Source organism: Ictalurus furcatus, chromosome 4, assembly GCF_023375685.1.
Source record: "Ictalurus furcatus strain D&B chromosome 4, Billie_1.0, whole genome shotgun sequence".
Lineage (NCBI taxonomy): Eukaryota > Metazoa > Chordata > Actinopteri > Siluriformes > Ictaluridae > Ictalurus > Ictalurus furcatus.
This window is the reverse complement of record NC_071258.1, coordinates 22,881,274-22,897,340: the sequence shown is the minus strand read 5'-3', so window position 1 is coordinate 22,897,340 and position 16,067 is coordinate 22,881,274. Positions and strand designations below refer to the sequence as shown.

At 41.6% G+C, this 16,067-nt stretch overlaps 2 protein-coding genes across 6 annotated transcripts in view; both read right to left on the bottom strand.

Annotated features, from left to right (window-relative positions):
- dner (delta/notch-like EGF repeat containing) overlaps positions 1 to 7,538 on the bottom strand; it is a 32,030-nt gene extending 24,492 nt beyond the window's left edge. The window contains exon 1 of the mRNA XM_053623368.1: positions 7,264 to 7,538. Coding sequence (XP_053479343.1) covers positions 7,264 to 7,500 — 237 coding nt within the window. The 5' untranslated portion in view covers positions 7,501 to 7,538. The remainder of the gene's footprint in view (positions 1 to 7,263) is intronic.
- A 4,156-nt stretch (positions 7,539 to 11,694) lies between these two features.
- Positions 11,695 to 16,067, bottom strand: part of trip12 (thyroid hormone receptor interactor 12) — a 74,334-nt gene continuing 69,961 nt past the window's right edge. For all 5 annotated transcript variants that reach the window (XM_053623352.1, XM_053623354.1, XM_053623350.1 and 2 more), the window contains 4 exons: positions 14,102 to 14,215; positions 13,917 to 14,011; positions 13,676 to 13,779; positions 11,695 to 13,246 (listed from right to left, as the gene is read on the bottom strand). In XM_053623352.1, coding sequence (XP_053479327.1) covers positions 13,050 to 13,246; positions 13,676 to 13,779; positions 13,917 to 14,011; positions 14,102 to 14,215 — 510 coding nt within the window. In that variant the 3' untranslated portion in view covers positions 11,695 to 13,049. The remainder of the gene's footprint in view (positions 13,247 to 13,675; positions 13,780 to 13,916; positions 14,012 to 14,101; positions 14,216 to 16,067) is intronic.

Sequence of the window (16,067 nt, the reverse complement as noted above, 5' to 3'; positions counted from 1 at the left end):
CTTTTCCAGGGCAAGGCCCCCCAAATGGCATAAATATTTGACCAAGGCCCCCCTTTTGCAAGATGTCTTTAAAACACATTAAAAATACAGACTTCTGAATATATTCCCCTTTTTATTAATAATTATATGTTACATCTTTACATGGCATTACATTAGGAATTGATTGTGTGTGTGTGTGTGTGTGTGTGTGTGTGTGTGTGTGTGTGTGGCTGTCTGACAGTGGGAAATTGAAAACATATTAGTGGGAGGGATGGGCACACCAAATTGTTGAGGCCCCCCTGGCACCCCCTGGTGGCCCCCACTTTGAAAACCACTGACCTACTCCATTTCCCTCCACCACATTCCTCAACAACTCTGTCCTCCAGCTGAGAAGCCTGGAGCTCAGCAGTCTGCTTCACACACAGGTTCATTATTTTCTCCTGCATGTTCATCCTCAGTACTCCTCTCAGCAGCAGCAGGAGCCACGCCCCCTGCACTGCCCCCAGTCTGCCCGGTGTTCTCCCTCCACACTGCCGGCTTCTCCTTCACACCGCTCAGCCCTGCTTCCTCACTAGCCTGTGCTTTGTGTGGGCAACTAAGCCTTTTGTGCCTGATGTCTCCACATTCAAAACATCTCATGTTCCCGGTGCTTGCATACAGTATGTAGGATTTACCTTCATGTGTGATTCTGAATGAGATCGCTAATGAGGGCTCCTTCAGAAACATCAGCACGCACCGCCTAAATGACATGACCTGCTTCAGCTCCGGGTGTTTACAATTTAGCGGCACCATTTTAATGCCGCTTGCTAACTTTCCAAACCAAGAAAGTTTGCGCTCCATATCTTCATTAGCTATAAAAGGTGGGATATTTGATATGTTGACTCAGCTAATTAGGGAAGCTAGTGGTGAGAACAAAAAAAAATTCTGTTCTCAATTAGATGGTCCACCAGTGCCTTTTCTTTAACAAACACGACGACGGCCTTGTACATCCGTGCCGCCGACATTATATATATGAATACCACCAACTCGCCTACAGCCACTAGCACCAGCTCCACCGTAACCTCGGGGCTCACCTCACAGTGCGCCCCATGGTGGAGTGAGACCGGCTGGGCACCGCCACTGGGCCGCACCACCATCTCACCCCCACAGGCCTTCCTCTCTCAACGGAGAGAGATTTATTATTATTATTTCTATTTTATTTATTTATTTTTTAATTTACAACGCTAATATGACCCCAAATAGGTAAGAAAACCAAAGAGAAAGAAAGTTTGTGACAGTCACTCTCACCCAGCGTGCAACACAGAGGGAGAGAGAGAGACAGATAGAGAGGCTAGTGAGGGAATGACCGTTTAACACGGCTATAACATAAGTGATAACAGGAACTAGCTTGTCTCTCTGACGGTCCACAATATTAAATCTAACTATGAATTGTAAAATCCGTGACCTGTTGTTCAATAAATATACACTAATAAACATTGTTAGCAAGCCTCAGTGGTATAAGCAGAATAACATACTCCAGACTGTGCAGTTATACAAGTGCACTGTGCTGTCTAAGTGGTAATTTGCAGGTTGATGTCATTTTCCTCCTTGGCATGTTTCACTTGCGAAGTCGGGGGAAAAAAACCCCTGATGCCACCATTTTCGTCTGTTGTTAGCAACATTGTGATGCTAACTGTGATGAGTGATGTATACCTTACAACCTCAAGGTGAACACAGCACTATTTTTGTATAACTGCGCTTTCTGCTGTGTGTTAATTCTTACATAATGTCCCGCTAACACTAAACAGTGTCGACCAGCCAAGACATGTTTTTTTTGTTCTCAGTTTCGCACTGAAGCTTTGAGGCTGACATCGCTAATAAGGAGTAGTCTTTCGCATTGTACAAATAGGACACTAAGAGCATCACGCACTACTTAACACTTCAACTATGTCGAGTTTGCTACATTACTCTTGTTAAACCAGTGCCAACTAACTAAAGAAGAAAACTTCACACAAAATGTTTTGGCTGATCGACTAGATTTATGGTGAAACAGGAACAGAATGGGCAGGACTTAGTGTTGCTAATAAATTAATGTTGAAAATAAGTACACCCCATGGAAATTGTTGGCTTTTTTTACATATTTGGACAAGCAAACATTTGATCATATTTGAAACAGTGCCTATTAATGAAGTTAATACACTTGAACAAAACCACAAGGAAATTTAGCTTTTTCAATTATTTATTGATCAGAAATATCAATAGATGTGATATTCTTCTGTGGAAAAAGAAAGTACACCCTTGGCCTGAGAAGCTAGTATTACCCCCTTTAGCAGAAATCACTTCTTGCAGGCATTTTGCATAATTGTCTACCAGGCTTGACGGATTTTTTGACCACTCTTCCATGCAGTATTCTTTCACTTGCGAGATGTTTGAGGGTTTTCTTGCATGTACTAGACATTTCAATGGGATTCGAATCAGGGCTTTGACTTGGCCATTCCATAACCCTCCATTTCTTCTTTTTGAGCCATTCCTAGGCGGATATGCTAGTTCGCTTAGGATCATTATCCATGCAATATTCTTTCAGTTGCAAGATGTTTGCATTTGCATCTTCAAGCACTCTTTGATATTATGCAGAATTCATAGATGAATCAATGTCATTGATAGATAGACATTCATAGACGAATCAACTGTCCAGTCCCCGAGGCAGCAAAGCAACCAAAACCATAACATTTCCATCACCGTGCTTCACAGCTGGTATGAGGTGCTTCTCCTGAAAGGCTCTCTTTGGTCTGCTTTGTTCAAAATGTCAATTTTATATTTCATTTTATAGAGTGTTTATAGAGTGTATCAACTTTAATAGGTACTGTTTCAAAGAGGATCAAATGTTTCCTTGTCCAAATATGCCAACAAAAAAAGCCAACAATTTCCATGGGGTGTACTTATTTTTTCACATAATAAAATGTATGTGTAGTTAACAAGGAAAGTTACACAATAAGACAACAATGAGAAGGGCACAAAGAAATTATGCAAAGAAAGACAAAAGAGTAGGAAAGAAAACAATAGGAAAAGGGAAGCAACAAGATGACAGGAAGAATGGCACAAAGCAAAAAGGTTAAGGACACAACAAGATGATATGTAGGTCACAACAAACTCATCCATCCATTTTCTGTAGCACTTATCCTACTCAGGGTCACGTTGAGCCTGGAGCCTATCCCAGGAGACTTGGGGCATAAAGCAGGAGACACCCTAGATAGGGTGCCAACCCATCACACGGCACAATCCCACACACATACACGTCTTTGGACTGAGGGAGGAAACCGGAGTGCCCAGACGAAACCCCTGAAGCACAGGGAGAAAATGCCAACTCCACGTACACAGGGCAGAGGTGGGATTCGAACCCCCAACCCTGGAGGTGCGAGGCAAACGTGCCAACCACTAAGTCACCATGCCCCCTAGGTCACAACCAAATGACTGGGAAAATGACATAATGACAACTTGAAGAGTGACATAACAGGGTGACAGAAACAAAAACCAGAACAAAACAACAGAGTTATGGAGACAAGAAGACCACAAGATGAAATACAAACTAGACACCCGGGTTAAGGACAACACACAACAATAACGATAAGAAAATAATAACAATATATAACATACAGCACAAAATAATATAACACCCTTTGACACTGACAAGTTGACGTACAATTCGGTGTAGTTTTGCCACCGCTAAAAACATTACAGTATAGAGAGACAGTACAGTATAGAGAGATATAGAAACATTACAGTATAGAGAGCACAGGGGAAGATGGAACAGGGTAAAGGACGTAATGGAAGATAAAAACAGAACATAAAGGAGGAAATGAAAGAGCGACGAAGGTCAAAAAAGATGAAAGAAGGAAGAGGAAAGAGGATGACAAAGGCAGTTTATGTGGCTTAGTGAGCAGGGTAATTTGTGGTTTGGGACACGTCCACAGTGGACTGCTGACAGTCAAGTTTCCAGATGACGTAAAATAACTCTGTTCCTGTAGTACTGTACTACAGAGTGTCCTTGCTGAGGTGAGACACACACACAGCCAATCCTCAGCAGGCTTTTAAAAAAGTGTAGCAACATGCACTGGTTTTTAACAATTCATGTAGCACTCCTGCAGAGAGAGAAGGCGGCTCTGAAAGGCTCAGAAGTGTGTGTGTGTGTGTGTGTGTGTGTGTGTGTGTAGGCTATCATAAGAACCCTAAAGGGTTACAGGACTAATACAAAATCTCAGTAGGAAACACTGTGACATCACCATGACTACACCACTTTCTACGGACCAATCCCTGTACATTACTGTCTACACAGCCAATCAGTGAACCCACACAAGCGTGCGTCAGGTCTGAGGTTAAAAGTGGGGGAGGGGTGTGACGTCTGGGTGACGTTAGAGGATGAGACAGAGAGAGAGCGAGAGAGCGAGAGAGAGAGAAAGAGAGAGAGAGAGAGAGAGAGGAAAGCAGACAGAACTGAAAGAAAAGAGAAGGACACATCAATAAAATCTCATCTGCTTTACCCTTCATTATTCAATCCTATGACTGTTATAAAGTTTATTTTAGAATTAATACTCAAGTGACTCAGCGCATTAAAGCATATCATGTGACCATCTGCGTACATATTTGAGCGCATGTCTTGTCTTGAGTGCACTTCAAATAGCCTGTAATGTTTAATAATTGAAGATTTCAGACTGCACTCTAGAAAATGATCAGAAGGGGAGACTCCACAGCCATGCCAGTCAAGACTCAGGAAAAAAGTACATTTATGCACTTATCTAATCAAACAATCATGTGGCAGCAGCACAATGCATAAAATCATGAAGATACAGGTCAAGAGCTTCAGTTAATGTTCACATCAAAACATCACTCTTTTCAACCGTGGTGGGCAGAATAGCATCTCAGCAAGCACAAAACATCTTTTAACCTTGAGGTGGATGGGACACAACAGCAGAAGTCCACATCGGGTTCCACTCTTGTCAACCAAGAACAAGAATCTGAGGCTATCCTGGGCATAGACTCACCAAAACTGGACAAGAAAAGACTTCGGCTGTCCAGTTTTGGGTGAGTGTGTGCCGATGATGTCTCAGATTCTTGTTGGTGAATCCTGGTGTGGACTTCTGCTCTTGTAGTCCATCCACCTCAAGGTTAAAAGATGTGCTGTGCATGCTGAGATGCTCTTCTGCTCACCACGGTTGTAAAGAGTGATTATTTGAGTTACTATAGACTTCCTGTCAGTTCAGACCAGTCTGGTCATTCTCCTCTGATCCCTCTCACATCAACAAAACCACAGAACTGTCGTTCACTCAATGTTTTTTTTTTATTATTATTATTATTTTGAGCACCATTCTGTGCAAACTCTAGACACTGTTGTGTGTGAAATTCCTAGTTTCTGAAATACTCAAACCAGCCCATCTGGCACCAACAACCATGCCACGATCAAAGTCACCCCCACCCGTTTAACGTGTATGTGCATGATTTTATTCATTGTGCTGCTGCCACACGATTGGCTGATTGGATAACCAAATACCCTAAACAAGCAGGCGTACAGGTTATTGTACAAGACTGGATATTAATTCCCAATGATAGAATGGGTAACAAACAGTTAATTAAATGAAAGAATGAACTGTTTGCACTCAAATCATACTGGTTTGAACAGCAGGTTTCCAAGATTGATTAGACTTTTTTGCCCACAGTGAGACTTATGCTTGTTTTATGAGTTGCTATTGGTTACTGAGAGCCAAGGTCATTGTAACTACACAGCCAATTCAGTTATGTTTATTATTGGTTGGTTGTGTCCCACTGAGGGGTGTCCAATCTTATCCGCAAAGGGCTGGTGTGGGTGCAGGTTTTCATTCCAATCAAGCAGGGCTCACTAATGGTTCCACCTGTTTAATCAGTTGAGCTCAACTTCTATAGACTCAGGTGTGACTTCTGCTCAGTTGGAATGAAAACCTGCACCGGATAAGATTATACACCTTGCTGTTTTGATGCTTAGTTTGAGCCAGGGGTTGTCTATCATATCCACAAAGGGCCGTTATGGCAGGTTTTCCTTTTAACCATTCAGGAGCCACACCTGATTCCCCCTTGTATAATCCATTCATCTTTACCTTCAGTCATTATCAGTTGTGGCTCTTCCTGGGTGGAATAAACCCCTGCAGCCACACCAGCCCTTTGCAGAAAAGGCGGATGGACCCCTTTGACATCACGTGACAATTCGTTGGGAAAATTCACTCAGCAATCCAACAGAAATTCACCTGATCCGTAATGATTCACATTGATCATGTCGCGATCGGGCGAAATAGTTTCAGCAATACTGTATGACTTCATATTTAGTGGGACGAAGATTATGGACATGTTGACACTGGAACACCTGAGATCCACCCCTGCCATTAACACCAAGGTCTTTATCAAGGACGTTGATCTTTTCAAAATCTATCATAAGTCCATGATTTAGTAAAGGCTCGCATGTGTGAAAATGTAAAAACATGTCAACCTACAAAAAAACAAGCAGGCTTTATAGCATGTGATGATGTTTCTGTGCTTTTCCTTTAATGAAGGTGGAATTTTAGGGCATTTATATGGGACAGAATACAATGCAAATCTCTTCATTTGTAACCCGCGCTGTGATTTACTGAGGATGAAAGTCATTTCGGGGATGAGATTAGTCTTCTGGAAGTCTTGTTGAGATCCAAACATGTCATTTAGGCAAATAATTTTCTTGTAAATTACCCAAAACATACTTAGGAACTGTTCGTGTGATTCAGATTTAAAAATACCACTTGTATTATTTGGTAGAAAACTGGGGCCTAAATCTATTTTGGAATATGGTATGCTTTTAAGGATTTTTTTTTTTTTTTAAAGAGAAAACATGACTGAGTATATAGTTTGCTTTTTATTGGCTGCATCTGTTATTGATTAGAAACGATCATGTTTTATTGATTAAAAATCATAATAAAAATCATTGCACTAACTGATCTTTAGCCTTTTTGAAATAATGGGAAAAAAAGAGTGAGGAAAAATATATCGGTGCGAATTTAACAGAATTCTCAAACACACACTGTAAATGGGTCAATGGGTAAACACACACACACATTTCTTAATTCTGCTGTAAGTGTAGAAAACCAGGACACGGAGGAGAGATGTCCATGTCCTGTTGAACACACAGACACACACACAAACACACACGCTTCCTCTCTGTTCTGTTGCCACAGCAACACTCTCCTCTTTGCATCTTACAGACAGCACATGAGTGCGTGCACACACACACACACACACACACACACACACCTGGCAGTTGTGTCCGGTGAACTGTGCGCTGCATGCGCAGATGTACTTCAGCTCTTCTCCCTCTGCAACTGTACACACTCCTCCGTGTAGACATGGTTGTCCCTCGCACGGGTCCGTGGGGATTGTTGGGGTCACATCAGGGTCAGAGGTTACAGGAGTTGTGACCCCCTTCTCCGCAAAGAAGATGAGAAGAGGAAGAACTAGTGCGATGAGCTCCATCACACACCAGGTCACCATTGAGATCTTCTCTAATGTGTAGTACAGAGCACCACAGCTCCAATGTGTGTGTGACAGAGACAGCAAGAGAGAATGTGTGTGAAAGCGAGAGCAAGAAGAAGAGACACAGAGAGAGAGAGAGAGAGAGAGAGAGAGAGAGTGAGGGCGGGCCAGTGAGGGGAGGGGAGGGGAGGGAGAGACAGACAGAATAGTGAAAGAGAGAGTGAGACAGACTGAGAGACAGATGGAGAGAGTTAAAGAGAGAACGACAGAATGAGAGAGAAGAGGCAAAGCAAAAGACACAGCGAGAGAGACCGAGAGAAATCTACTTCAGCAAGAGCAAGACAGAGATATACGGTATATATGGAGTGGAGACTGACGGGGAGATGAATGATGCTGAATCACAGGCATAATCTATGACACACACACACACACACACTTTTCATTTAGTATGGTCAGTCATAACCTGTCCTTGTGGTATACACTCTCTTAGGGAATGTGTGCGCACGCATGTGTGTAGATGTCTCTCCAGGGTTACAATTGATTACAATGGAGGTAGTTTCTATGGAGACCAGACAATTCACGTGTGTGCGCATGTTTTTTTTTTTTTTTTTTTCCCATCTCTGAGAAAAACATGCAGTAAAATTGCACACTTACTGCTTCAGCCTTTATTGTGTTGTTATGGCAAATAGTTTGTTTCCTGTTCCTGTACACACACACGTTGTAGGACTATATTTGTACCCACTGATTAACCACTGCGTTCAGTAAAGTGTGTGTGTATAATCAGCACATAGTCTAAAATCTTCTGCAATGCTTTTATTCATCTTCATGATTTCACAAGACCCACTAAAGACCTTAATGCTAGTAGACTAGCCTTGCTAGTTTAAACATTAAATTAATCAAGTGCAAAGGGAAATGTCATGAGTTACAAAGTCTACAAGAACAGGGCGAAAGCGGTGAAGAAACTTATCTGTGTTAGCTGGTGGGTTTTAGAGCATGGGGTGTGGGATTTTTGGACAGTTTACTTTTTCCTTATGTTTTTCTAAATAAAAACCGTAAGGAGAGAGACAGTCTCCTCTGACCCTCCTTATTAAAGAACTCGAGGATCATCCAAGCCAGCACTGAGCTAGTTACCTAGATTATGTACATAATATTTAGCGACACAGCTCGCTGTAACACTTACCCGTTTTATTCAAAATATGACAGAATAATAATAGTAGCAATGACCTAGCTAGCTAGCTATGTGTTGGAGAAAATTGCATTTAAAGATTTCATTCAGTGAACAAACCATGTATGCATCTGTTTTCCATTTATCCATGAGGATTACGACTGTACCAACACTTTGCTCTGCGAGAACAGGTTGCACATTATGATCTGAATAAGGTTTTGTTGTATACAGAAAGCGGTTTTATGATTCGGTGGAGGTATCCTGTGTCAATCTAACTCGAGACGTGGCTTACTACTCTGATGCTCCATTTTCCCAACATGGAATACTATAAATACAACATACGGCAGGTTCGGAAGGTATTCAGACCAGATTTAGATTTTGCACATTTTATTGTTATAGGTTTCATTTATAACTGATAAAACTGAATTAATCACATAATGACAAAGCAGAAACAAGTTTTAACAATGTGTACAAACATCTTCAAATTGAAATCTGAAATCTCTCATTAAAAGAAGCACTCCCATAGCATGATGCTGACAACACCATGCTTCACACTTTAGGGACGGTATTAGCCAGTTGATGAGCAGTACCTGGTGCTCACTAGACACCACAAGTGTTTGGAGTTCAATTTATGTGTCGCCGGACCAACCACAGAATCTTTTTCATCATGCTCCCAAAATGCATATGGCAAGCGCGCTAGTAAGTGCCTGCCGTATGCATTTTACTCATGAGAGTCTTCCTTCTAGCCAGGCTGCCATAATGGCCTGAATGGTGGCGTATTTCTGAGATTGCTGTCCAGCAGTTTCTCCCATGTCTCTTGAGGAGTTCTGAAGTTGGTCACATCTCTGATTAAGGCCCTTCTAATACGGTTTCTGAATTTGGCCAACCCTATGAAGCTGCCGTTTACAAAGTTCTCCCATTTCACAAAGCAGAAACTTCTGCGAGATTCAGAAATGGTTTTATACTCTTTCCCAGATCTATTATCGACACAATCTGACTGTGGAGGTCTACGGAGAGTTCCTGGGACTTCACGGCATGGTATTTGGTTTGAGATCCAGTGCGAATTGTGGGACCTTATACACACAAAGCAAACACGTGTGTGCCTTTCTAAACAACATCCAATCAGATGAATTTACCACAGTTGGATTCTTGGTAAGTTATAGAGACATCTCAAGATAATCAAAGTAAACAGGGTGCACCTGAGTTCAGACTGGAGTGCCTTAGGCAAGGCTCTGAATACTTATCTAAATGAGAGATTTTAGTTTAGCGCTCTGTGCAAGCCACTGAAGTTCCTCTACACCAAGCTCATCAAACCATGTCTTTGTGGACCTTGCTTTGTACACAGTGGCACAGTCATGCTGGAACAAGAAAGGGCCTTCCCCCAAAGTAGGAAGCATACAATTGTCTAGAATGCCTTAATATGCTTTTGTATTAACATTATCAATCGCTGGAACTAAGAGGCTTAGCCCAAAACCTGAAAAATAGCCCCAGACCATTATCCTACCTACTCTGGTAGGTAAGCATTCTCCTGGCATTCACTAAACGCAGACTTGTCCATCAGCATGCCAGATAGTAAAGCGTGATTCATCACTCCAGAGAACATGTTTCCACTGCTCCAGAATCCAGTGGCGGTGTGATTTACGACTCCAGCATAGTGATTTTAGGCTTGCGTGCAGCTTTTCGGCCATGGAAGCCCCTTTCATGAAGCTCCTGACTTACATCGATGTTGCTTCCAACTCTGTAGCGAGTGCTGCAAGAATGAGTTTGCATGGTCTACAGCTTCATGAGCCGGTGTTGCTCCTAGATGCTTCAATTTCACAATAATAGCACTAACAGTTGGCCGGGGCAGAAGTTTCACAAGGTGGCATGCTATGACAGTACTACGTTTAAAGTCATTGAGCTCTTCAGTAGGACCCCTTCTACTGCCAATGTTTGTCTATTTGCTTGATTTTAGCAAAGGGCATGGCTGAATCTTGAATTTCTTAAAAAATTGCTGTAGAATGCATTTACACTCCTACTCATCATTAGTATTTATAAAACAGACCAGCAACGTTTATTAATATACATTTTATTGAATAATTGTTTGTAACAATGCTGTTTTAAACAGATATAGATATATGAAGAAACCTAGTGTTATATATATATATATATATATATAAATAAACAAACTAGGTTTCTTCAACTGAGACCTTCCATAAACTATGACTGTATGAAACAGTATTTGATGTAAGTAGCATCGTCGTATGGACTTTCTTCCCTGGAACATTGGTCACTAAGTTCACACCAGGTCAGAGCCGGTTCTGAACAACAGGGAACACTGGCAGTTAGATGATGTAGGTGTTCATAGAACCAGTTACATACGCAATTAGGGTTCTGTTTCAACCCTCCAAATCACCAAGGGTGATGAGAATCACACGGGTAACCTGTGTCACATCATGTGTATCTGACACACCTTAGGACTCACTGAAAAATTATTTGGAGATGGCTGACACACTAACACCACTGGGAGGAGCACTGTATTTCTGTCTTTTTGTTTGGGTTGTGTTTGGTATCAACTTGGTAGGTAACAATCTAAATGGAAAACATTTTTGCCAGGTCTTTACCGGTCTTTTTCCACTTTTGTTCTCGGAATGAATCCTGGTAAGGATGAAGAGGAAACCAATTGTGTTGTGCGAATTTGATGTAATAAACGTCACTTTTAAAAGCAGCAGCATGCAGTTATCACAACTGCACTCATTCTAAAATAGACAAATATACACCAATCGAAAATATTTGAGGGCATGAGCTCCAACTCTTTCGTTCTTGTTTTGACCGTGATTTTACATTTTCCAAATAATAAACGGCTATGTGCTAGAGCTAGCTGAATCGTTAACCTGATTGCCATTAAGCGTAAAGAGTACGTCCACCTCCATATTGGCGAGTTGCCTGGCATGTTAGACTACCCATGTTGAAAGCATGAATCCACGAGTTCCAACTAAAAGGACCAAAGCAGGTCTTAATAAGGAGTATTTTGTGTTGTGGGTAAAGGAGGGCTGACAGGCTGCACACTGAGTCAAACAGTTGCTTTATTTATGTGTCCAGGTAAAAACAAGAACCTGATGCAGTAAATTATTGCAGATCTTAGAAACCAGCAGATGAAGGTTCGGGGTGAGGAGAGTGAACGCTAGCACGCCACCCCTCCAGGCAGGCAACACACTGTAGCGCACACACACCACACCACCACGCTCCAATCCAAGCCAGCAGTGCAAACAAAACAGAATAATAAACTACAGCAAGAGGAGAAAAAAAAAATAAAAAAAGAGAGAAAAAAAAAGGAGAAAAAAAAAAAAAAAGCACAGTCGCACCTCAAACTGGATGTGAGGACTGCATATAAATTTTATTCAATATTTTTTTTTTTTTTTTTTTTTTTGGGAAATGTCATCTGGCCATGAAACACTAAAATGAGACCAGCCAATTTACTACGGTTTTCCTTTTCTTTTTTTTTTTTTTTTTAAGCGCTCAGCTACATGGCAGGATTAGTTATAACCCTGCGAGCCATATGACCTAAACACATAAGAGCAAGAAAATAAAGAAGGGTCTACTCTATCCACCTTCAATGCAGAGTAGACACTCACGGCTTTTAAACGTTGGCCAGAAGTCCATTTCTCTCTGATGATTAAAAAAAAAAACAATAATTATAATAATAATAATAATAATACAATTATAGATCCTACACTTTCATCACTACCTGCATTGAACCAACTGCAACTTTCGTATAGGGGGAAAAAGAAAGATGTAACACACAATAAAGAATGTGAAGAATGAGCAAAACGTTGGTCTGTACAAATGATCTTTGGAGCTGTAAGAGAACACACGGCGCACGCGCACACACTGCCTGCTGGATGGAAACACAGTGATGACATCACTCACCACCATAACAGGAAACACACACATCCCCATTTTCTTTAAATATCACACTTGAGTTCCTCGCAGACGAATTGGCTACTGATATTACTGATTAGATCTGCTCAACAGGAGGCCATTTCATTTCCAAGATCAGCTCTGAAGAGGAGGCCATTTTATTTCCGAGATCTGTGCTGAAGAGGCGGCCATTTTGTCTCCAAAATTTGCTCTGAAGAGGCAGCCATTTCATTTCCAAGTCTCGTAACATTTTGTTTTATTTTTTATTTTCCCCTGTAGCAGACATACAATTTGTCTGTAGCAGACATACAACCCCCCCACCCCCTCTGGAAGCAGCTGCTTTATGAGGCAGCTGTACCAATAACAAAAAACAAAAACAAAGGGAGAACTAAAGCAAAAGAAGGGAGGAAGTCATGACGACATGTGTAGGTTGGTAGAAGGCATTTTGCTTTGTGTGTGTGTGTGTGTGTGTGTGTGTGTGTGTGCGTCAGTATGAGAGAGATCAGGACAGGTGAAAAGACTGCTGGCCCTCCCGTGCCGCCATTAACAGTTTTTCCCTCATGATCTCGATGCTGGAATAATCCGGAAGCTTCAGGTAGTTTACACACGTCATCACCGATGGCAGGAAGTCGTCTGGGTTCTCCGTTGACTCAAACGTCTTGCGCACAATTGTCAAAGGAGGATTCAAACTCCGGAAACCTAGTGATTAAAATAAAAGTGCTTCACAACACAGCAGAGAAACAGAACGTAAACTACTCTATACTTCTGGACTACAGGACATGTTTGTTTTGTGCTGTAGCAGGTGATGAGACGTAAAACACTATGTACAATGCACAATATGTCTATAGGCAAGACATCATAACTACCATGCTAGTACTGAAATACAACAAACAACGCGTTTCTACTGTAGTACAGTTCACATTAGCCAATATTTATTACTCATAAAAGTAGATGACAACTACGAGTATAAACATAAGAAAACTTCACAAGCTCTGGTGTTTGAGCTAATAAAGGATAGAGCACAAACCGAGTGAGCAAAGCTAAGACTATATAACCACATGTAACCATGCTTTCCTTGCGCCAGGACTAGAGGCTATAAACGAAAACCGAACAGCCAGTGTTTCTCACCTCCTACTGGCAGTCTCGGGCTCCCGGTCACAAACTGCAAGAAGAGTCTCTGCTGCTCTGCGTCAAAACTACTCAACACCTCAAAGAGGAATCGCACCGCCCGACTACACACACACAATTTTACATTATTATATATTATATACACACACACAAATCCAATCAAATGGTCATTTTTAGGCAAAAGGACACTACACTGGGCTTGTGGATTTAAAAAAATGATGAAAGGTGTACATGTTTGTACCTGTCGTGTGTATACCCGTGGTCCGGTCTGCAGCATTCCATCAGCGTTTTGACGTCCCACGTCTCTGATTTGCTGCCACACAGCAACTGGTCCAGCTGAGACAGGCAGACACACAGATGATTAACGGATGAAGGAGTAGACAGAGGAATAGGATGGGAACAAATTAAATGACAAGTGCTGCTCACCTCTTCTGGGTAGAAGTACTGTAGGTGGTGGAGGGGGAAAACGGACTCAAACCCTTCCCTAAATGACTCGAACTGCCGGGACACACCCTCATTTAAAGTCCAGTACACCACCAACTGCGCACACACAGAGGCACATTTAACTGTGTTTATAAAAATTAAATGTCTTGTTCAGGTGCTACTTTAGTGGAGAGGCTGACATGTCTTTTCCACCATTATTTAGCATGTGGTAGATGAGGTACAAGGTGTAGTGGGTGTAGGAAGTATAGGTCTGTGTATACTGTGTGTATAGCACAAGGTGATTCAAGATTTGTTACATAAAAGTATGTGAACCTTTGCTTTCAGTATCTGGTGTGACCCCCCTGTGCAGCGATAACTGCAACTGAACTTTTACAGTAACTGTTGATCGGTCCTGCACATTGGCTTGGAGGAATTTTAGCCCATTCCTCAGTACAGAACAGCTTCAACTCTGGGATGTTGGTGGGTTTCCTCACATGAACTGCTTGCTTCAGGTCCTTCTACAACATTTCTATTGGATTAAGGTCAGGACTTTGACTTGGCCATTCCAAAACCTTAACTTTATTCTTCTTTAACCATTCTTTGTCAGAATGACTTGTGTGCTCAGGGTCATTGTCCTGCTACATGCCCCACTTTCTCTTGAGATCCAGATCAAAGACAGATGCCCTGATATTTTGTTTTAGAATTCACTGGTGTAATTCAGAATTCATTTTTCCATCAATGGTGGTAAGTCATCCTGGCCCAGATGCAACAAAACAGGCCCAAATCATGATACTACCACCACCACCATGTTTCACAGATTGGATAAGGTTCTTATGCTGGAATGCAGTGTTTCCTTTCTCCAAACATAACACTTCTCATTTAAAGCAAAAGTTCTATTTTGGTCTCATCCGCCCACAAAACATTTTTCCAACAGCCTTCACGTGTCTTGTCCATGTGATCTTTAGCAAACCGCAGATGAGCAGCAATGTTTTTTTTTTTGGGAGAGCCTGGTTTTCTCCTTGCAACCCTGCCATGCACACCATTGTTCAGTGTTCTCCTGATGGTGGACTCATGAACATTAGCCAATGTGAGAGAGGCCTTTAGTTGCTTAGAAGTTACCCTGGGTTCCTTTGTGAGCTCGTAGACTATTACACGTCTTGCTCTTGGAGTGATCTTTGTTACCCTCCCCAGCAGTGGTCAACCAACAATCTTCTTGAATTACCTCCATTTGTACACAATCAGTCTGACTGTGGATTGGTGGAGTCCAAATGGCAAAATTAGAGATGGTTTTGTAAACTTTTCCAGCCTGATGAGCATCAACAATTTTTTTTTCTGAGGTCCCCAGAAATCTCCTTTGTTCCTGCCATGATACACTTCCACAAATGTGTGTTGTGAAAATCAGACTCATCGATTCCTGTTCTTTAAATAAAACAGCATGCTCACTGACACATGATTGTCATCCCATTGACACACCTGACTCTAATTTCACCTTCAAATTAACTGCTAATCCTAGAGGTTCACATACTTTTGCCACTGACAGATATGCGATATTGAATCATTTTGAAAATCTGTGTGAAAAGCTGATGTTTTAGGTCATATTTATGCAGCTATATAGAAAATTCTGAAGCGTTCAAACTTTCAAGCACCACTGTATATGCAATATTCAAAGTGTACTGTGGCCATGGGTGATGATGTGAAGGAAGTAAATAAAATAAGATTAAAAAACAACAACAAACGTAAAGTCTTAATGGAGCAACGACAATTGAGGTTATGTATACTGTATGTAACTCACCCTTGGGTGTTACTCCAGGTTGTATAATCTGTACTGTGGTATAGGCTTTAGGTTGTATAGTGTGTAACTGAGTAACCTTAGGTACTTCTCCAGGTTGTGTATATTGTGTTTAGGTTATGGGATGTTGGGTGTATGGTACAGTGTTGTGAAAAAGTATTTGCCCCATCCTGATTTCTT